Below are 22,062 nucleotides of genomic sequence, written 5' to 3'. Positions count from 1 at the left end.
CCTCTTTATGTCATGGATTTTCTTGGACAAAACATAGTGTTAAAACCTTTATTAAGCTCACTGGACCCTGAAGAATCCAGAAACTCGACCCAAATCCTGTTTTAACTTATGATTACTCTGAAGCCAATTAAAAACAAGCTGAAAGGTATCGCACAGAAACAGAAAACCTGTAAGTCAACATAATACCAAGCTAAGAAATAAAACCACTGAGTAAAATGGATGAAAAGGATGACATTATTTCTGCAAGACCAAATAACTTGTCGATAAAACAGAGCTATATTCATGGGGTCATATTTTGCTAAACCCACTTTTATTAGTCTTTGGTTCATTTATTTGTGTATTTGGACCCTAATATTTCAAAAAGTTTGAATTTTAACCCTCCAGGTGCTGCAAAGCTATCTTTATATTCATTTTGGCAAAAATCGAGTGGATTTCTACAAACTATTTCAATTCCTTCTTAACCCTATAACGCCAAACGTATCATATTTGATACATGAGTTTTGAAGCCCTCTACATGATCAGTGTGATATTTTTTCTTGAAAAACTCGATGTATACAATTAGATACATGCAATACACAAATAATCCACCAGGGGGGAGGGATTCATTCACCAGAGGCCTTTCCGGTGACACTACAAGACTGTCATTAATGAGGAAGGAGGCAGAGCTTTTTAAATTCCTTTTCAAAATTCGCAATTTGTTAGACATGTTTGTGTTATATTATGTTTTTGTTTGTTCAAAAATAATGATATTTTAGCAGTGAGACCCAATGTATCAAATATGATACAAAATTGAAAATCATACATTGAAATTGATATTTGAAAACTTTTTATTGGTTGTTCATAAGGACCAATAAAGGGTCCAGTTTCAAAGAACTGGAATTTTCTGTCAGATTTAATGGTTCAGGATTTACAGGGTTAAATTGTTGCGTCTATAATTAGTTACGTGATGACATTTGCACATATTAGGTCAAGACTTCTGATGAACATTTCTCTGAGTACGACATAATTGTCAGCAGCAGCGGTTTTAATAGAAACTGAAAATATGTCCAAATTTTGAGCTGATTACCTAAAATGTTCAGTTGTTGGTTGTATTAATGAACACAAGTGGTTGAATGGGACAGAAAGCACAGCCAATAACCTAAAGGGGGCGGGGCCTGAAGTGATTTGTGCATTTAAAGGGTCAGCGCTCAAAATTACCTTTCTGGTGTCATTACTCAGAAATAGGGTTGAAGATGGACCTGTGGAGTTGAATTAACCCTTTCATGCATGAATTATGATTATTGAAACAAAGATTTTTTTTCCTGAATGTTTTTATTCCTCTTTAGGCATGAAAAAAACGATGCGATTGAAATTTCTTTATGAAACTATTTTTCATGGAGTTACAAAAATGTCCCCTCAGCTGGACACCATGCTTTTAATTTCTGAAGCAAAGAAACATGTACTTACTGACATACTGTGTGAAAACTATGAAATAAAGTCATTTTTAAAGCTTTGAATCTGATGTTTCCTCACATTTTAACATACTATAATACTAGTTATTACTCAGTCAGATAATATGCAACAAAAAAAACAACTTTTTGTTTTAAAAGAAATTTAAATTACAGTCTGATAATTAACAATTGATTTAGACTCAAATATGTTACTACAGATCAGGTTTAGCAAGAACAGGAACAGTAATGGTATGAATTGTAATGTAGGGGGTGTTGCATAAGCGTCCATTGTGTTGGTTGATATGCAAGTAAAACAACAAAATCCATGAATATACAAGAGAACAACTGGAGAATAGCTGTTGACTGGAGTGACCGCTATGCATGAAAGGGTTAATGAAAAATTCAGACCGAAGCAGAGCATTTAGTTCATGTAGACCACAGGGAAATGTTTGAAAATGCATACTTCCATTTAAAAAAGAAAAATATCACTCCTTTAAAACTGTAAAAAACCCTGTAAGGAAGCCCGGTTTGTTTATCTGATGTCAACAGCAGCTTTTTACATGAAAACACTGCAAACTTGCGGATGTTCAGAAGAAATTCCAACCAAATCCAGTGAGAAATAACAAAAACGGCGCAGCTTAGAAGACTCTTAACCCTCAAAAAATTCATGAGTAAAAAAGTACTCGGGGATCTTTGGGATTGTTCAAGGTCTCATGAGGTAAATGCTAATTTTCACAGTTTTCGCATGAATTATTTCAAGTAAATCCATGGCAAGAACGCTGAACAGTTCTTCCATTCTGGATCCGTTTGCATGTCACGACCCCAAAACTGATTTGACAGGCCGCCGTAGCCATCTGACGTTCATGTGAAAAGACTGAAGTGTCTTTGTTATTAAAACCTTGGCCTTGGAGCAGGAGCAGGACAGAAACATGTAAAAGGACGAGGTTTGGAAGATGATACTCAGGGTTTCGGAAGGGATCAGCAAATCTAATTTAATGCCCTTTTTAATGTAACTTTAAACAAATTTAATGGCCATGTCCAACTGCAGATACAGTTTTATATATAGTTTTAAATATGGGTGCTTCTATGAAACTGGGTACATTTTGGTATTTGGCACTTCGCCGGCTTTTTAGACCCAATAATAAAAGAGACATTTAGACATATTTCCCCCCAGGATGTACCCAATAATGACCTCAAATAAATGCAAAAAAAATTATACTCTTCCTCTGAGCCATCCCAAAATTAATGAATTTTTAATAAAATACTTGAGCCAAAAATAGGACCAAACTTGGGACAGGAAAAACTGCCATTTTATTTTGAAAACATGGCTGTAAATGGTCTTATATACCGCTATAAATAAAGACACTGTGTTAAATTGGATGATCCTAGTGGTTTTTCTAATCCAGACATGTGGATTTTTCATGAATCTCAGTCTCATTCCAGGTCTTGTATGTAACCCATCGTGTCCACTTGCGTTACATGCAGAACCTGCCCACTTAAACACATATAAATTACAAATGATTTTGCAACAGCAGTCATTTTTGTGAAACACTCTGCTTTGCATAATTAGTTCAATTCACAAAATGTACCTGTGAGAGAATAAACAGATATTCAAAAAATAGTAGCGCATACTTTTCGTGTCCTTTTGACCGTGTTACATACAGATTTTTGTATAAAAGTAATACAAAAATAACATAAAAATGTGTTTTATCTGAAAAATAGTTTCTCTTTTATCTTAGTCAGTATTTATTTTTAAAATAGACCCCAAGTGCTTCCAAACTTGATTCCTAACATTAGTCTACATCTGGTTTGAATTTTTAGCCATGTCCAGTTTCATAGAAGCACCCCCATACATACGGTTTACCGTTGTCAGGCTTTAACCAGGCTCTGAATAGTTCCTCCTCCATTCACTTCTGCTGAAACTTTCATGTTCCCATTTTTCCGACATTTGTTAATATTCCCTCTGCTCTGAGCACGCTCACAGCACATTACATTCCAAGCATCCAGTGTTGTGACTTCGTGCATCGGCCATAAACAATAGCAGTGCTGTCCCGATCTGGATTTTTTTTGCTTCTGATCCAATCTGATTATTTTTAGGATTAGTTTTGCCGATACCGCTCTGATACCGACTTTTTACAGTAAAATTTTTATTATTTCATTATTTATAGGTTATTATACTTTTATTTCACTTGAGATCACAATTGGTTGAATGTGGAACCTGAACTAAAAAAAGTACGACACCTTTGACCCTTAACGACTTTAGCATCATTTTTGCCCTTTCCAAATTCATACTGTGGGCCAAATTAGACAGCCCCCACCCCACCCCCCCTCAGATCAGCTGCATCTAGTGACTAAATTTGATCCGATCGTCTAAAAAATGCCAGATCAGCAGCCGATACAGGTCTGTAGATAAGATCGAGGCATCCCTAAACAATAGGCAATTATAAGGTTCTACCTGTAAATCATCACACTATACTTCTGATCAAAATTTCTAAATGTTTATATAATCAAAATAAATTGTGAATAACAGTGCTTTTTATCCATCTAGTGTATTTAATTATTTAATTCCTCTGGACATTGAATTTCATGCTTTTTAATGCCATATAAGGCCTTAATTTTCATAAAATCTATTTAATTAATTTTAATGAAACCCTGATATTGCTCCTTTTTTTTTGTCAAACCCTGCGAAGAAGCCGAAACAATAATCTGACAGCTTTCCGATACTTTCACATTCCTACCCTGCTCCTCTGTGGTTTCTACTGAGAATATACAGTACATCTCTCTTTCTTCAACGCTCTCCTTTAAGACTCGCTTGTGCTGGAGTCTGTTGTTGTTGTTGTTTTTCTGTCGGTGTGAGCTGACGGCATTTCTAGGCAAACAGCTTCTGGTGTTGCAAAGTGTTGCAGGGTCAGAGAAACAGGAGAGGTACTGAAGAACTGGAGATGAACTGCCAAGTCGTGTAGAAATGTGCACGCAGAGGTTCTTTATCGCAGATGTAGACGACAGAGGCTGATGGGAGACTGCTGGTGGAGTTTACTAATGTCATGTCCGACTCAGAGCACCAAACAGACCCCAACAGAAACCTCGCGAAAGCAAAAACAAACCGTCTTCCACGTCAAACGGTTATTTCATTTCCTCGTTGGTCTACATTTTATCCTTATAAAACACGGAGTCGACACAGACGCAGAAATTGTACCTTATTCTGTGTCTGCGTTCTGCTGTCTGCACACTATGCTCTGTACTCTGTCCTTCACCTCAGTCTCCACACTACAGACACTATAAACCACAGGTGTCAAACATGTGGCCCGGGGGCCAAATCCGGCCCGCCAAAGGGTCCAGTCCGGCCCGCCAAAGGGTCCAGTCCAGCCCTTGGGATGAATTTGTGAAATGCAAAAATTACACTTAAGATATTAACAATCCTTTTAGTTCAGGTTGATGAAGATAAAACAAAATTTATGGTTTTTGGTGGTGCTAGGGTAAATTATGATATAAAACTGAAAATTAATGGAATTGAAATTGAAAGTGTGTATGAAACAAAATTTTTGGGAGTGATTATTGACCATAAACTCTGTTGGAAACCACAAATAGAATACATCAAACGTAAAATGTCCAAGGCTGTTGCGATTCTTTATAAAACTCGAGATTTGTTAAAAAAAAAAAAAAAGTTTGCATATATTGTATTGTTCACTTGTAATGCCATATATGTCATACGGTGAGGAAATATGGGGCAATGTGTATAAAACGAATATAAACCCGATAATTAAACTCCACAAAAAAGCTATTAGAGTCATAAACAAAGCTGCTTATCTCCAATCAAGTAATCCACTTTTTGTAGAATCTGGTTTACTAAAATTTTTTGATATTGTATATTTAAAAACAATGGAATTTATGTTTCGTGCTAAAAGTAAAAATCTTCCTGTTTGTATTCAGAAAATTTTTAAGTTAAGAAAAGGGAATTATAATTTAAGAGGGATGTTTGTGTTTGAAACATGTAAAGTAAGAACAAACGTTAAATATCACTGTGTTTCTGTTACTGGAGTCAAATTATGGAACAAATCGAAGGATGAAGTGAAATTGTGTAGCTCGCTGTCGAGTTTCAAAAAAAGCTTTAATTTGTCAAATTCTCAAGGGCTATGAAAGTAATATGATTTCAAAGTGACTTAAGAAGCCGAATGTAGAATAATTTGTGTTAATGTTTTATCTGCTGCAACTTCAGGTGTGGAGTTGGAGTAAGGATGGGAATAGGAGAAGCAGAAATAAGCCTCTGGTTTCAGCTTCTTCCTTTTTCAGTTAACAACTGTGTTAATTTTATGTTTGTTTGTTTGTTTTTTTTAATTTATGTGTTTTGTACAACTGAAATAAAAATATTCATATTCATTCATTCATTCAGGTTCCACATTCAGACCAATTCAGTCTCAAGTGGGTCAGGCCAGTAAAATACTATCATAATAACATAAAAATAATGACAACTCCAAATGTTTCTCTTTGTAAATGTAAATATTTTCATGTATTTACACTAAAACGAAGTATAATTTTGCAAAAAATGCAAATAACTTGAAATGTCTTAAGAGAAGCAAGTACAATTTTAACAAGATTCTGTCTGTAACTCAATGTTTTGTGCATTTATAGATCCACTATGATCTGTAAGTTATAATGTACATGTGGAAATGATAAACTCAGGCAGAATATTGTTAAAATTACACTTATTTTTTCAGTTTGTTCATGTTATTCACATCTTTTGAAAGGATAGTTTGTAGATTTAAACCTGTTCAAAATGTAAATTAACTTTTTTCGCTCTAAAACATAGAGAAAAGTTTGGAGTTGACATTATGTATATATTATTATGCTATTATTTTACTGGGCCGGCCCATTTCAGATCGAATTTAGCTGAATCTGGCCCCTGAACTAAAATGAGTTAGACACCCCTGCTATAAAGTATACACTCAGGTCCCAGAGTCAGAACCAGACACAGAGAAGCTGCGTTCAGCTTCTATGTTCCACATGTCTGGAACAAACTCCCAGAGAGCCTCAGATCAGCTGAAACAATCAGTTTATTTAAATCCAGGTTACAGACCCACCTGTTCTCAGCGGCATTTGAACAGAGTTTTTATTCAGAAGTTCAGATCTGCACTGTTTCTTTTAAGCTTAAACTTTTTATCTGTTTTTCATCTATTTTTTTTTTTTTTTTATTTCATGCCTATACATTTTATTGCTTCCCTGCTGTGATGCTTTTAATGTTTTATGTAAAGCACTTTGAATTGTCTAGTACCTGAAATGTGCTATATAAATAAACCTGCCTGGCCTATATGGACAAAAGTATTGGGACATGTTAAATTCAGGTGTTTCTTTTCTAACATTCATTCATTTATTTGTTTTGAGCCGAAAACAAAACAAAACAAAACATTTTTATATGTACAAGGAAAAATATCAGAACAAATACATTAATTAATAAGGGTGATCAAGAGAATATAGTAATTGCCATGTGCACAATAAAACAATAACAATAAATGTCATAATATAGTTTTATATTGGGATAAATATCATCACACTGGTTAGTTTTTTGTTTAAATTGTTATCTTAGCTTCCAAAATGTCTCAGAAATGGTTTTTACTTAATCTCTCTCAACATTATTATTTTTTTTAATCCATAATTATGATTTTAAATGTTCTACCTCTAAATGTCTAAAATATGTTTCTTGCTCTGACTGTAAATAATAATTTCTACCACAACTAACCATTTACTTTCTTTACATTTCACTAAATATTGAAATATTGTTGTTTATGAACAATATGGACAAAAATATTGGGACACATCATGGCTACAGCTGTAAGATGTCCTGTTCATGATGATTTGAGACATTATTTGAGTTGAGAAATTTAGAGGTAGAACATTTAAAATCATAGTCATGGATTAAAAAAAAAAAAAAAAAAAAAAAAACATTTGTACATTTTTAAATAGAAAACATCTCTGTGGCATTTTGGAAGCAAATAAAACAATTTAAACAAAACTAACCAATGCAATGATATTTATCCCAATATAAAACTATATTATAACATTTATCATTATTGTTTTGCATTCCAGACCCGTTAGAAAAGAAACACCTGAATTCAACGTGTCCACATACTTTTGTTTATATCGTGCATCTACAGCTGAAGGTTCATAGACATACTGGGTCTTAACTATGTGCATCTGCCTCCTTTAGGGATGTGCATACGTGCATCGGTTGCTATGTTTTCCTTAGGTTCCTCATTTACATTGTACTTTGTTAGATCAGTTATGAACAGACACACTCACTCTGTCCTCCACTTTGGACCAAAGGCCTAGTTACGATATTTGCACCACACAAGGTTTGTGCATTCAGAACTAGATAATTCAGTCTCCTGTATTGAGCGATAGATTCTGACAAGGTCGTTTTCTGTGTGATTCATGCAGAGAGTCTTCCTCGTTCTTCAGAGTTGTTCCATGACTGCTCACAGAAAAAAATCCAGATCAGAGGCTAATTATTTGTCATATTAATTTGAGAATTTTTGGTGGAGTTTGTGTGGCGAGTTCTCTTTGGCTAAATTCAGACAGCAGGTCTTAATGCACGATTCCGATTTTTTGGTGAAATCCGATTTTTTTGTGTGCTCGTTCATACTGCACATTAAATACGACTTCTATCAGTTTTGAGTATGAACTGAATGTGACCCTGAAGTGACCCACATGCGCAAAAGAGGTCCTGACATAATACGTTTATGGAAGTAAATATGTTTTTCCCACTGCTCTTCCTCCTGGGACGCAGAATTGTGACGTTTGTCGCATTTCAATCATGTAAAGGACGGATAAATGCAATCTGGACGTTCAGACTGAAGTCGCATTGCAGAATATTGGATACATATCGTATTTAGAACCATATATGAAAGTGGCCTGGGTCGGATTTGAAAAAATCAGATTTGTGCTGTTGAAACTGTCTTTAACAGATCAGATACAGGTCACATATGGGCAAAAAAAAATTGGATTTGGACTTTTTTTTTGCCTGCAGTCTGAACATGGCCTTTGTGTACTCTGGTTTCCTCCCACTGTCCACGGACAGGCACAAACAGGTTAATAGGTCAACCTAAATGAACATGACAGTAGTCGCTTTTTCCATTGGACATATGCGGAATATTTTACAGATATTTACTAAATGTCAGAAAAACAGAAGTGCGTAATGTTGGTTTTTCCATTAAATCACAAATGCGATGCAAATTTGTTTATTGTCGCGAAATGACACGAGAAGTCATTCCATAAACATGGCGACAAACATAAATATCATGTTGATTTACAGATATATTCATTATTATTACATAGTACCCCCCATCCGGTACTAAATTAAAATTTACTCGGTTTGTCAGTGTGTCCACACATACTGTGCCATGTTTCTTTTAAAACTCTTCTTTACTTGTTGTAACGTCCGTCAACATCCTTTTTTTTTTAAGTCACGTGACTGTATTTGCAGAAAAAGGTCTTTCCATTGCAGTTTTGCTTGATATACCAATTGCACTATGCCTGAAAAACCACCTCTTACCAACGCAAAAACTTTTAATTGAAAAATTAGACTTTATGGCAAAATTGTTGTTTTTCCATTAGGTAAATTTGAGGGTCACTGGAAAAGCGACCAGTGAATGGTGGTTCGTCTCTATGTCAGCACTAGGGATGCTCCGATACCGATACCAGTATCGGCCATCGGCTCCGATACTCAGTGTGTGTACTCGTACTCGTAAAAGATATCCGATACAAATGCACCGATACCACTTACGGCTGTGTGACATTCCCAGTTCAGTGCAGCAGGCACGCAGCAGTGGAATAATGTGTGTGGAGTGTGAAGAGTGTGGAGATTTTTCAAAGTAAATGACGGTGATAAAAGTAACGCTGACTGACAGTAACGTTCCAGACACAGACAGATACAGACGCAGCGTTCTGTCCGTCCTCTGCGTACATTCCATCTGTTTTCCAGGTGCTGGTGGATATGTACCCAGACAGAGAATACCAGCGGGAGTACGGAATGGTGCGGACCGCCGCCAGTGGAAGTGAAAATGAAACTTATCACTCATTTCTCTTTTCTCTTCCTGCTTAAGCTAAACTTTTAAACCTTACCAGCAAAAATGCTGCAATGTTAGTATCACATTAGTGTTTCCTCTGTCGTCTCCATGTTTGTTATTACTGACTTTCTTCTTCTCAAAAAAACGTTCCTCTTCTTCGTGGTATTTGTCCAGTATGGTTAATTCAGAGCGGCGCCCCCTGGTGGATTAATTGACAAACGCTCATTCCAACACATTAAATGTCAGTAGCAGCATTTTTTTTTTTCCCCAGTCAGACTAATGACAACGACAATAAAGCACATTTACAAAGGAACCGACAACTGGAACGGGATTATTAAGTACTCGTATCGGTACTCGGTATCGGCAAGTACTCAAATGTAAGTACTCGTACGCGGTCTGGAAAAAAATGGTATCGGTGCATCCCTAGTCAGCACTGACTCCGACAACCCTCACAATGATGAAGCGGTTTGGAAAATAAATGAATGAATTATCTGTTTTATTAATGTTTTGTGTCTTTGTCTTTGAGTTGCGGGTCATAGATAATGTTCACCTTCTTCCTGGTTTAGTAAAAGATGCAGCTGAGGGATGATGTTCGCAGATCACACTGAACTATAGCCTGTGGTGTAATGAGTTTAGCTGGAGTTAGGTTTGCTTTGTATTTAGATAATTTAGATAAACCATCCATAAGCTTTTCCCCGTCTCTTCCCAAAGTCCTTGAAGAAATACTGGCATTTGTACTTTGTCTTTCTTTTTTGCTTTTTTTTTTTTTTATGTCCCTTGACAAAGAAATCTTCATTATAAATATAAAATACTCACTATAATAAAGCCTTGCAGTCTGTCATCACATTATCTTTGAATGAACACATATTCAATCAAACACAATACTGAAAAAAACCTTTAATATCCTCCTGAGACAACAGAAAGTGAAGGTTTGGAGTTGTCATATTAAATAATTACCTTAATTGGAAACAGCATGACGTGACGTTTTTTTTCAGACACATTTTTAATTTATTGATTTTTTTAATGGAATGTACTTTGCAGTGAACTTTTTTTTTTTTTTTTAAGTGAAGCTGTGAAACTCTAGTCTCCTATTAAGGACAGAAATGCATTGCTGGGTCTCAGGAGGATAAAACATGACATATATTGCAGACACCGACGTCTGGTAGAAATATCAGAGCCTCCCTAGTTTTCCACTTAATTATTTTGGTCAGTACACTATATATGTGTCACTGTGTTCAATTTGTTCAGTTATTATCCTCTTGTTTAGTTGCTGATATTTTGAGTACTCACATAGTGTTGCAGCCTAATTATTATATTCTTGGCTGTGTTTTCTTTATGCATTTCTTTGGGTAAATAATCCCGTCTCCTCAACAGTTGACAATTAGAAAACACAGACTGGTTGTTATTTTAATGTTCCGGCAGCTCTCACCAGGGCTATATGACTGTTGTTCCACGTGTTGTTGTCGACCAGCGTGGTTCTGTTGGCCATGCCTGCGATCTGGTAACCGTAGTCCCACCATGACATCACTCTGGCGTGTTCGTCTGTGTTCTGCCTCAGCCAATAATAGGCCTCCCTGAAGTCGTCCAAGATGTTACGGGATCTGGGGGCGGAGTTACAGATGGATACGGTCACTTTACATTTAACTAATTACATGCTACGGTGTCAGAGAAGTGTATTACAAAATACAATATTAGACCATCAAAAGTCCTCAAAAACAATGGTTATGCAAACCAGTCCTAACTCCTGTGTGTATCATGTGACTAAAACAGACAGAAAAGAAAACATGGAATGAATAAAAGCACTGTTTTTGTCAGTACAATGACATAGATCACAGGTGTCAAACATGTGGCCCAGGGGCCAAATCCGGCCCACCAAAAGGCCCAGTCCGCCTCTTGGGATGAATTTGTGAATTGCAAAAATTATAATAAGCTGTTGACATTCATTTTAGTTCAAGTTCCACATTCAGACCAATTCAGTCTCAAGTGGGTCATAATAACCTATAAATAGTCACAACTCCAAATTTTTCTCCTTGTAAATGTTTTCATGTATTTACACTAAAGCAAAGTATAATATCTCAAAAATGTCCGAATAACCTAAACAAATATGAACAATCTGAAATGTCTTAAGAGAAGTAAGTGCAATTTTAATAATATTCCACCTGTTTCTAAATATTTTGTGTGTTTGTAGATCCACTGTGATCTGTAAAGTTGTAATGTACATGTGTAAATGATAATCAGAAGCATAATATTGTTAAAATTACAATTTTTTTTTTCAGTTTTTTCATATTATTCACATTGTTTGAAAGGATAGTTTGTAAATGCAAACATTTTCATAATGTAATTTTACTTTTTTCGCTCTTAAACACAGAGAAAAGTTTGGAGTTGACATTATTTATATATTATTATATTATTATTTTACTGGTCCAGCCCACTTCAGATCAAATTTAGCTGAATGTGGCCCCTGAACTAAAATGAGTTTGACATCTCTAACATAGATATTGATGTAAGAACTAAAGTGATTTTGGTTATTATCAAGAAAACATGTTAAATGGATAGATATCAGCTCTGAAATTAAACTCTTATGAGTTATTTTTGTTGTTATCATTATATTTGTCCAAACAAATGTACCTTTAGTTGTACCAGGCATTAAAATGAGCAAAAAATTAAAGAAAACAAGGGGTGGTCTCAATTTTTTTCATGACTGTAAAAGTTAAAAATGTGGATAAATGTTGATGATTACAGCAGTCGTACATCTGAACCAAATCCTTTAATTTAGTAGATTTTCCCTGTTCTTTATTACGTCCTCTTGTCACCTGTCATCTACAAATCACATCCATGCGCATTTATTCAAGTAAACAGAGTTTGTCATAACCCATGCACTGCAAAAATCAAAATCTTACCAAGTGTATTTTTCTCATTTCTAGTCAAAATATCTCATCACACTTTAAATATGACATAATCACCTTAAGAGTAACTTTTCAGTGCGATATAAGAGCTTATTTTTAGACAATAAATCTTGAAAATCTTATTTCAAGAAATCTTACCAAGGTAATTTTCACTTGTTCCATTGGCAGATTTTTTTGCTTAATTCAAGATTTTTTTATTTGCTAAATTCAAGCAAAAAAAAATCTGCCAATGGAACAAGTGAAAATTATCTTGGAAAGATTTCTTGAAATAAGATTTTCAAGATCTATTGTCTAAAAATAAGTTCCTATATCTCACTGAAAAGTTACTCTTAAGGTGATTATGTCTTATTTTAAGTGTGATGAGATATTTGGACTAGAAATGAGAAAAATAACCTTGGTAAGATTTAGATTTTTGCCGTGCGGGAACCAGATGACCACAAAAACATGATGTGTGATCAACATTCTTGTGATTCGTTTTGGTGGTTGAGGTAAAAAGCAAAAACATTCTCATCTTAACTGAATCAATTTATATACAGGACAGATTGGCAGTTATCAGTGTTGAAGTTTACTGTCTGCTTTACATTATGTTTTCAGTTTTATTCACCTCCAGACATGTTAGAAAAGTTAAGTTTTGAAATGGTCGGTTCACTTCCACATTTCTCGTATTCCTGAGCGGCCCCAGTTTTTCCACAGTTTTTATGAAGATCTACTTGCATTTTCATCTGCAGTCCAACTTCTTCACTTGTTTATTATTCTGTCCTACAGATACACTGTAGGATTGTAGAATTGTGAAACCAACTCTCAAAGTGTGTGTGTATTATTTATACATATATATATATATATATATATATATATATATATATATATATATATGTATATATTACAATAATAATATATATTATAACATAATATTCCCTCCACTCTTTCACCACAGTATGAGCATGCTCACAGCACGTTACATTCCAAGCATCCAGTGTTGTGACTTCGTGCACTGGCCGTAAACAATAGCCAATTAAAGGGTTCCACCTGTCAATCATCACACTATACTTCAGATCAAAATTATTAAATGTTCATATAATCAAAATAAACAGTGAATAACAATGTTTTTTTTTCCTCCATCAAGTGTATTTAATTATTTAATGCCTCTGGGCATCAAATTTATTGCTTTTTAATGCCATTTAAGGCCTTAATTTTTGCACAATCTATGAAAACAGTGAGAACAACTCATCCTAAATGCCAATTTTAGTATTGGTATACATCAGTGCATCCATTTCAACCCTTTCATGCACAGTGGTCACTCCAGTGGACAGCTATTCTCCAGCTGTTCTCTTGTATATTCATGGATTTTGTTGTTTTACTTGCATATCAACCAACACAGTGGATACTTATGCACCATCCGATAATACACTGCTTACTGTAACATTCCTGTTCTTGATAAACCTGATCTGCAGCAACATATTTGAGTGTAAATCAAATGCTAATTGTTATTAGACTGTAATTAACAGTTGGGTTTTTTTTAAGTTGTTGTGTTTTGTTGTTTTTTGCATATTATCTGAGTGAGTAATAACTACTATTATAGTATGTTAAAATGTGAGAAAACATGAGATTAGCAACATTAAAAAACATTTATTTCATAGTTTTCACACAGTATGACAGTAAATGCATGTTTCTTTGCTTCAAAAATTAAACGCATGGTGTCCGGCTGAGTGGAAATTTATGTAACTTCAAGAAAAATAGGTTCACAAAAAAAAAAAAAAAAAAATTCAATCACATTGTTTTTTTCATGCCTAAAGAGGAATAAAAACACTCAGGAAAAAAGTCTTGATTAAGGTTCTAATAATTCATGCATGAAAGGGTTAATTAATAATCTATAACCTCTTACCTTTCATATCTATGCAGTAATAGTTAACTCAAATCGAAGGTACTTCTATCAATATGAAAAGTAAATAAAGCACAGTTTACTCAACAATTAACAGACCCCAGAGTGTATTATTCTCTCACCCGTCGTGGTTGTACGATGCCAGCACCACGCTGGGGCTGGAGTAGGCGTTACTGGTGACCCATGTGCAGTGAACGGCGAACATCATGAGCAGCATCAGCATCAACATGGTGACTAAGGACTTGATGTTGGGACCCAGGCCCTCCTCCGCCTTCTCCTGCTCGGACACATGTTTGCGAACCTTCCCGGCCTGCAGGACGGAGCAGACGGGACACCGTATGGAAAGGTTACCCAGTATACGACATGACAGGCGCACGATAAAAATGAGCTGTTAATGTACTGGAAGACTGTTAATTGTCCCCATTGAGAGAATTCTCGGGCAGACAATTAACTGTTGTAGCTGTTTTATGGTGTCTCTTGCAGCAGCGCCTTTCAGGAGACCTGTGATAGGTTTACAATTCATTACTCCCACTGCATCGATTTGGAAGAAAAGAAGCAAAAGGATGACAAAAACATGGCAAATCAGCGCTATCTGGTTCGTTGAGGAAGAAGGAGGAGGGTAATGGGGATACAGTTGAGTCAGATACAAGCAAAGAATATTCAGCTTCAAGGAATCCAGCACTTTTCCAGGGTATCTGCAGGTTTGAGAGAGGCTGAATTTTAAGACATTTTTTAATCTTTGGTCAAACTTAAGACCTTAAATTGGCAGTAATGTAAAGTAAGTTTCTCACTTAAGAACCATTTATTGGCATTTAACAATAGAACATACAAATAATGAAGCCAAATTTATGAATTTAAGACATTTTTCAAGGTGTCTTTGGTCAAATTTCAGACCTTATATTCACATAAATACCAGTCCAACAGGCCTCATAGTTATTGTGTTGAACCAGTCTTAACTATGGTTCAGTCCACTAATGTTCCATTTCTATTTGTCCATGACTAATGTTTGTGCTACTGATGTTTCTGCTGCTACAGCTCACACCTGAAACCCTCCACCCATAGACGACTGTTGGAGGCTCCACTCATTCCCATCTCCATTAGGATAAAATGATCAACACTAATTACACATTTAATTCTGCACAAAGATTTACAAAGCAATTATTCATTTATCATTTATTGTGTCTGGGATTTTTAAGACCTTTGAGTGTCAGATTTAACCCACAGAGACCCTGTGCTACTTTTGTGTCAGTTCCCAAATAAATTTTTCTCTAAATTTAACCTTTCTTAAGTGATTTTTCACCATTGATTGTAATATCATCCTCCTTATTTTGCATTTTCTCAGTGTAAATCATGTATTTTCCTATATTTACCTCTGCCAAGGAGGTTATGTTTTTGTCGGTGCTGGTTTGTCTGTTTGTCTGTGTGCAAGATAACTCAAAAAGTTATGGATGGATTTGGATGAAAATTTCAGGAAATGTTGATACTGGCACAAGAAACAAATGATTAAATTTTGGTGGTGATCGGGGGTGGGGGCACTGATCTGCCTTGGCGGAGGTCTGTGCTCTACGAGTGCTTTTCTAGAAAAGACAGCGCAGACCTCCTCCAAGGCAGATCAGTCCCCCCACCCCCGATCACCACCAAAATTTAATCATTTGTTCCTTGTGCCAGTATCAACATTTCCTGAAATTTTCATCCAAATCCAGGGCACTGATCTGCCTTGGCAGAGGTCTGCACTCTACGAGTGCTTCTAGTTGATTGATTGATTATGTAGACGTTCATAAAAGACACAAAGAAAACTGAAGAAACCGTGACTTTTTCAGTTAATCTATCATTAACTGAACATAAAAACAAGTGTCTCCATCCACTGTCTTTGATCCAACTCCATGGGTTTTAGTAGTGAATCAATGTTGTAGAAGATGACGGTGTTTCCACGTTCACTACAGAGCCTCTGAACATCCAAATGGGTCACATCTGATGACTATGAAAAGATGACAAACTGTATTTTACACCAATTATTTACCTGTATTGACATGATTAGTGGATCAGCAGGTATTAAACAGTTAAGACAGGTAGATGTTTTTTGTCGCCAGTTGTTGTTTGGGTCTTTATGGATTAATAATAACTTTATTGCAGACACAGGTCCATAGATCATAAGCACACAACATACAAAATAAATAAAATAAAAATATTAAGGATTAATTATCAATTTTAACCCTGTAAAGCCTGAACCATTAAATCATTGACAGAAAATTCCAGTTCTTTGAAATTGAAGCCTTTATTGGTCTTTCTGAACAGCCCCAATTTTTTTTTTTCCAAAACATCAATTCCCACGTATGAGTTTCAATTTTGTATCGTATTTGATACATCGGGTCTCAATGCTCACATATTATTTTTGAACAAAAACATAATACAACACAAACATGTCTAACAAATTGGCAATTCCTTTTCAAAATTGGCAAAGTTCTGCCTCCTTATAGTGTCACTGGTGAACAAATTCCTCCCCCCTGGTGGATTATCTGTGTATTGCATGCATCTAATTGTATACATCAGGTTTTTCAAGAAAAAAAAATATCACACTGATCATGTAGAGGGCTTCAAAACTTATGTATCAAATATAATACGTTTGGCATTATAGGGTTAAGAATAATTAAGGCCTTAATTTAGGACAACTTTTTCAGGATTTGCAGACACCCTGTTTTCTCTTTAACTTTGACCAAAATGAGTTTTAATGAAAATAATATAATCTGTTATTGAAGATCTCTGGCTCCCATCTCTAACTGCTGGTTTATGTCATTAGATGCTGCCATGCTGGCTACAATATGTGTTGAACTGAAACAAAAACACAAGATAAGAAATAAAAACAAAGCTGTACTAGAGGTCAGAGACTCCAAAGGTGAATCCTCTTGTATTAAATATCTTTGTGGTTCAGGTTCTCTGCCGTGAAGTGGAGATAAGGTCTGGTACTTGTTATTTATTTATCAGTGAAATTAACTGAGTGGAAGCGCTGTGTTCACTGAGGTCAGGTGGAGTTTAAAGATCCCCAACAGTCAAGTTATGAGACATAATAGAACAACCCTGCACTCAATGATCATTTTTGTCTGAAACATCTCCCAGGAAAAAAAAAAAAAAAAGAAAAGAAAAGAAAAAAAGTCATTGTTCAGATGGCATCTGCTCGTCCCCCGGTGAAAAATCCAGAATCTATCAATATGTAAATATCGTTCATTTAACTGCTGGATGTTTCCCGCTCTTATAAAAAGTCAATTTTCAGAGTGGGAGCAGTGATGGCTTTAAGATCCACCTCACACTGGTACAGGCTGCAAACCGATCACAGAAGAATGTGAAAACATGAAACTGATGCTCAAACATTACTGTTAAGACACAAGAGTGGAGGTGGACGGGCTGAGTTATTTATACTTGCAGTATATTGTGTGGTGTTTTTATACATTAAAAAAAAAAAAAATCAACAGGAACAATGTGATTGAACGTGTAGGAGTAGGTTTACTGAGGTGTAATCCTGGAAAAATAAAGAAGAAAATGTACCAAAACTATGAACACAGATGCAGTCGGTTCATTTCAATAATGGCCTGTGCTGCTCTACCGAGACCAGCACACATTAGCACAGAGCCAGCCTGTGCATAGACCTGATGAGGATGCAGGAACTGTGCAATAACACACACAGCTTGTTAAACAGTAATGTGACAGAAGTACATGTGGGTTTTATGCACGCTTCTCTGTCTGGAAACAGCAACACAGAAAGACAGAAAGAGGGGTGGCAGGAGTAGGAGTTTTGTGTGGTCCAACTGGAGGAGGCAGAGGACGAATGGGGCCTCGACTAAAATAGGGGCGAAATAAAATCACAACATCCACCTGTTCGCAGAGGCTTATCGGGATCATCACTGCGATCTGCGTCAATAAATACAGGAGGGGGAGGATGGTTGGACAGAGGAAATGAAAGGAGGGGACACAAGACTCATGGAGAAGTGACGTCAGGGTTCCCACTCTTTGCCTGAAATTATTTTCCAGGACATTTTCAGCCGCTACAGAGGCAAGTATCACATCGTACACTAATCCACTCCCACTCATTCTTTGGAGGTGTTCTTTTCTACAGTTGTAACTTGCATTTACACAGATTGTTTCGATATTTATTACTCAGAAATTTGATGTGCACTCTATGCCTATAATTTATCTATGAAAAATAATACTGACAAATATATCATATATGGAATAATGCAAACACACCCACAGATTACAGCGTAGCACTTCATTAGCCTGACAAATAGGGATGAGAATCCCAGTAGCTCGATTCCTTGGAATCGTTTGCCTGCCTGCTTAACGATTCTGCTTATCGATTCCGCCTTCATTGTGTATGTGCGATGACGTCACACGTACACTGCATTGTTTTGGTCAGAACGTAGCCAAAATGGTGTTGAGGCAGAGATGGAAATATAAAAGACAGTTAATGCAAACACACCCATTTGTACTCTTTTATTCCCTCACCCAATGAGAATCAATAAGGAATCGGATCGATAAGCTATATCGATAATGGAATCGGAATCGTTAAATTCTTAAGGATTCCCATCCCTACTGACAAACTGGAGTTACAATGTTCAGCTGGAACACTCCCAACTCAAGTTTCTCTTCTCTCTTATTTTCTCTCCTGCATTTCCTCTAAAAAATATTTGTATATTTTAAATAGATCACTGAAAAACAGTTTCCTTTGTTTCATCTCAGTTTAGGCACACAAGGTCACAAGGCAGGGGGACGATCAATAATTTTCAAGGATAACTTAACTGTTTCCAGGACATTTTACCTTTTTTCTCATTTTCCATGACATGGCTTAATTCAAGCAAAAAAATCTGCCAATGGAACAAGTGAAAATTATCTCGGTAAGATTTCTTGCAATAAGATTTTCAAGATCTATTGTCTAAAAATAAGTTCTTATACCTCACTGAAAAGTTCCTCTTTAGGTGATTATGTCTTATTTTAAGTGTGATGAGATATTTTGACTAGAAATGAGAAAAATACACTTGGCAAGATTTTGATTTTTGCAGTGCAAGACTGATCTGATGAAATCACCATGTATGTCACACCAGCTCTTATGGCAGTGTTTTTTCAACCTTGGGGTCTGGACCCCACATGGGTTCACCTGAAATTTCTAGTAGTTGATAAAAATCAAAACAAAAACTTACAAATAAAAATATATGGTGAGTTGACAGAGACAATCTCAATACATAACAGACATGACAAACTCTGAAGCTGAAACTGAAGCACTGTGGTCAGTTTCAGATGCTGCAGCTCTTTCATAATTCATAGTTTCAGTTCTTGTTTGTTCAGTATTAATTGTCCTCCTTGTAAATCACAGCTGGACTGACTGTACATATCCTGACCAAGGAAAATAAAATTCTCACTTTGTGCAGTAATCTACACCTGGATTTACTGCCTCTGTCCAAAATAATATACATTATATTGACTGAATGTCCTCGGAAATTAACATTTATTTGCAACATAGTATAGCAAACTATACATGATCAAAAACAAATTAATTTTAGCAAAAAAAAAAAAGTCTCTGTTTTGAATGTCTGGGGTCGCCAAAAATTTGTGATCTTAAAATGGGGTCACGAGTCAAAAAAGGTTGGGAACCACTGTCTTATGGCATGGGGCGTGCTATACGTACACATTCTCGCCCTTTAACATGTTATTCAATGCCATTTGGTCGCATGTCAATTTACGCCAAAATCTCCTGTTCACATATCTGTAACCCCTAACCCTAACCCTCAGTGCATTGTATTTGATGTGGCGTGAACATATACGTGGAAAGCTTATTATGCGTACAGATAACACGCCAATTAAAAGTGGCGTGTACATTGGATAATCAACATAAATACCACTTTGTAAATATACTATTTTCTTTTGTTCAGACAAGGTATAATTATCTCTGCCAAGGAGGTTATATTTTTGCCAGGGTTTGTTTGTTTGTTTGTTTGTCTGTCCGTTAGTGTGCAACATAACTCAAAAAGTTATGGACAGATTTGGATGAAATTTTCAGGGTTTGTTGGAAATGGGATAAGGAAGAAATGATTAAATTTTGGTGGTGATTGAGGGTGGGGGGGCCACTGATCAGCCTTGGCGGAGGTCTGCGCTCTCCGAGTGCTTCTAGTTTATAGATGTTACCTGCTTGACAGTCGAAACTGTCAAGCAGGTAACATCTATAAACTATACCTTGTCTGAACAAAAGAAAATAGTATATTTACATAAACCAGAAGACAAAATGAACGTCTTTAGCCATAAATACCACTTTGCCGTTAATGGTCATAATGTTATGGCTGATCAGTGAACCAACAAACTACTACACTACTGCAACTAGAAGCACTCGGAGAGCGCAGACCTCCACCAGGGCTGATCAGTGGCGCCCCCCGTGGGCCCCCCCACCCCCGATCACCACCAAAATTTAATCATTTCTTCCTTATCCCATTTCCAACAAACCCTGAAAATTTCATCCAAATCTGTCCATAACTTTTTGAGTTATGTTGCACACTAACGGACAGACAAACAAACAAACAAACAAACCCTGGCAAAAACATAACCTCCTTGGCGGGGGTAATTAGCTAAAAGTAACTACGTTCACTCCATTCCATCACTATTTTTTACTGAAGTGTGAGTGAATCTGGTCCTTAATCTCCACTGTCAGCTTTATTCCCTGTGTCCTTGTGATGTTTTGGGATCTGTAAAATGAAGACGTGTGCTGACGCTGTTCTCATTTTTCTGAATTGTGTACTCGTCTGAATGAAGAGAAACAGAGAGTTTAAGATAACACAGATACAATCGCAATGTGTTCTTAGTCCAGAAAATAACAATCACCTTTATTTTTCCATCACTCTTCCATACAATAACATCTAGGTATATAAATAAACACCCACAGACGCCGTGCTTTCAGCAGAGAAGCAGCTTATGCATTAGTAATGTCGTACCACAACCAGCAACCTCATCACACTCATAAATTCACAAATAAACCTGTCGTATATAGGGTTAACTTTCATTTAAAATAAATTATCTCTGCTGCACAATGACATTACTGCCAGTATGCACAAATCAGCCATGAAATTATAGCGCTGTAGGAGTTATAGGACTGAGAAAATATGAGCGTATACAGAGGCCGTATGAGAAAAACGATCGTAAAGCAGCAGTGCAACCGCCGCCTTCAGGTAGAAGAGTCAAGACACCGGCGTGCAAATCAAACTCAGACACTTACTGTGGTAAAGCGGCGGCGGGTCACGCAAGCACCGAAGCCCTCGACGTTCTAAACCGTCACGTATGTTTTATCGATGATGGGCTGGTTTTTATTGTTGTCAGCGTCAAATGTCTCCATGTTCGTTTTATGAAATGCAGCTGTAGACTGTAGCGCTGAGGCCAAGACAAATTTTTCCCCAGGGACGATAAAGTTTAACTTATAACCCGACGCCATGTGTGAAGTCTGAGATGGTCTCGAGTATTACGTAACTGCCTGATCGCAATTTAATCCTGTTATATCGACTTACTGGAGGATTAGTAACACCAGTTATGCATCCTGAGATGGTTCCTTTGTGTTTTGGTCATTGTACACTGTGTATTTTGATTATTACAGCCCGTCTGTGTCAGTACTTTATATACTTTAAGTTAATATCGAGGATGAACCGATTTGATGTGCGATGAATGAATGAATGAAATCTTTATTTTGAACATGTAGACAGTGAAATCAAAACAAAAATCAACTAACAAAATATAAGCACTGGTACATAAATGATTGATAA

The 22,062-nt window shown here is 36.3% G+C and overlaps 1 protein-coding gene across 1 annotated transcript in view; it reads right to left on the bottom strand.

Moving 5' to 3' along the window:
* The window catches only part of LOC115435750 (dolichyl-diphosphooligosaccharide--protein glycosyltransferase subunit STT3B-like), a 165,262-nt gene that overhangs the window by 7,770 nt on the left and 135,430 nt on the right, over window positions 1-22,062 (bottom strand). The window contains exons 11-12 of the mRNA XM_030158356.1: window positions 14,398-14,585; window positions 10,920-11,091 (exon numbers count right to left, since the gene is read on the bottom strand). Of these exons, the coding sequence (XP_030014216.1) occupies window positions 10,920-11,091; window positions 14,398-14,585 (360 nt within the window). The remainder of the gene's footprint in view (window positions 1-10,919; window positions 11,092-14,397; window positions 14,586-22,062) is intronic.

Source organism: Sphaeramia orbicularis, chromosome 16, assembly GCF_902148855.1.
Source record: "Sphaeramia orbicularis chromosome 16, fSphaOr1.1, whole genome shotgun sequence".
Classification (NCBI taxonomy): domain Eukaryota; kingdom Metazoa; phylum Chordata; class Actinopteri; order Kurtiformes; family Apogonidae; genus Sphaeramia; species Sphaeramia orbicularis.
Note: the sequence above shows the minus strand (reverse complement) of the source record. Positions and strands in the feature narration are given on the sequence as shown.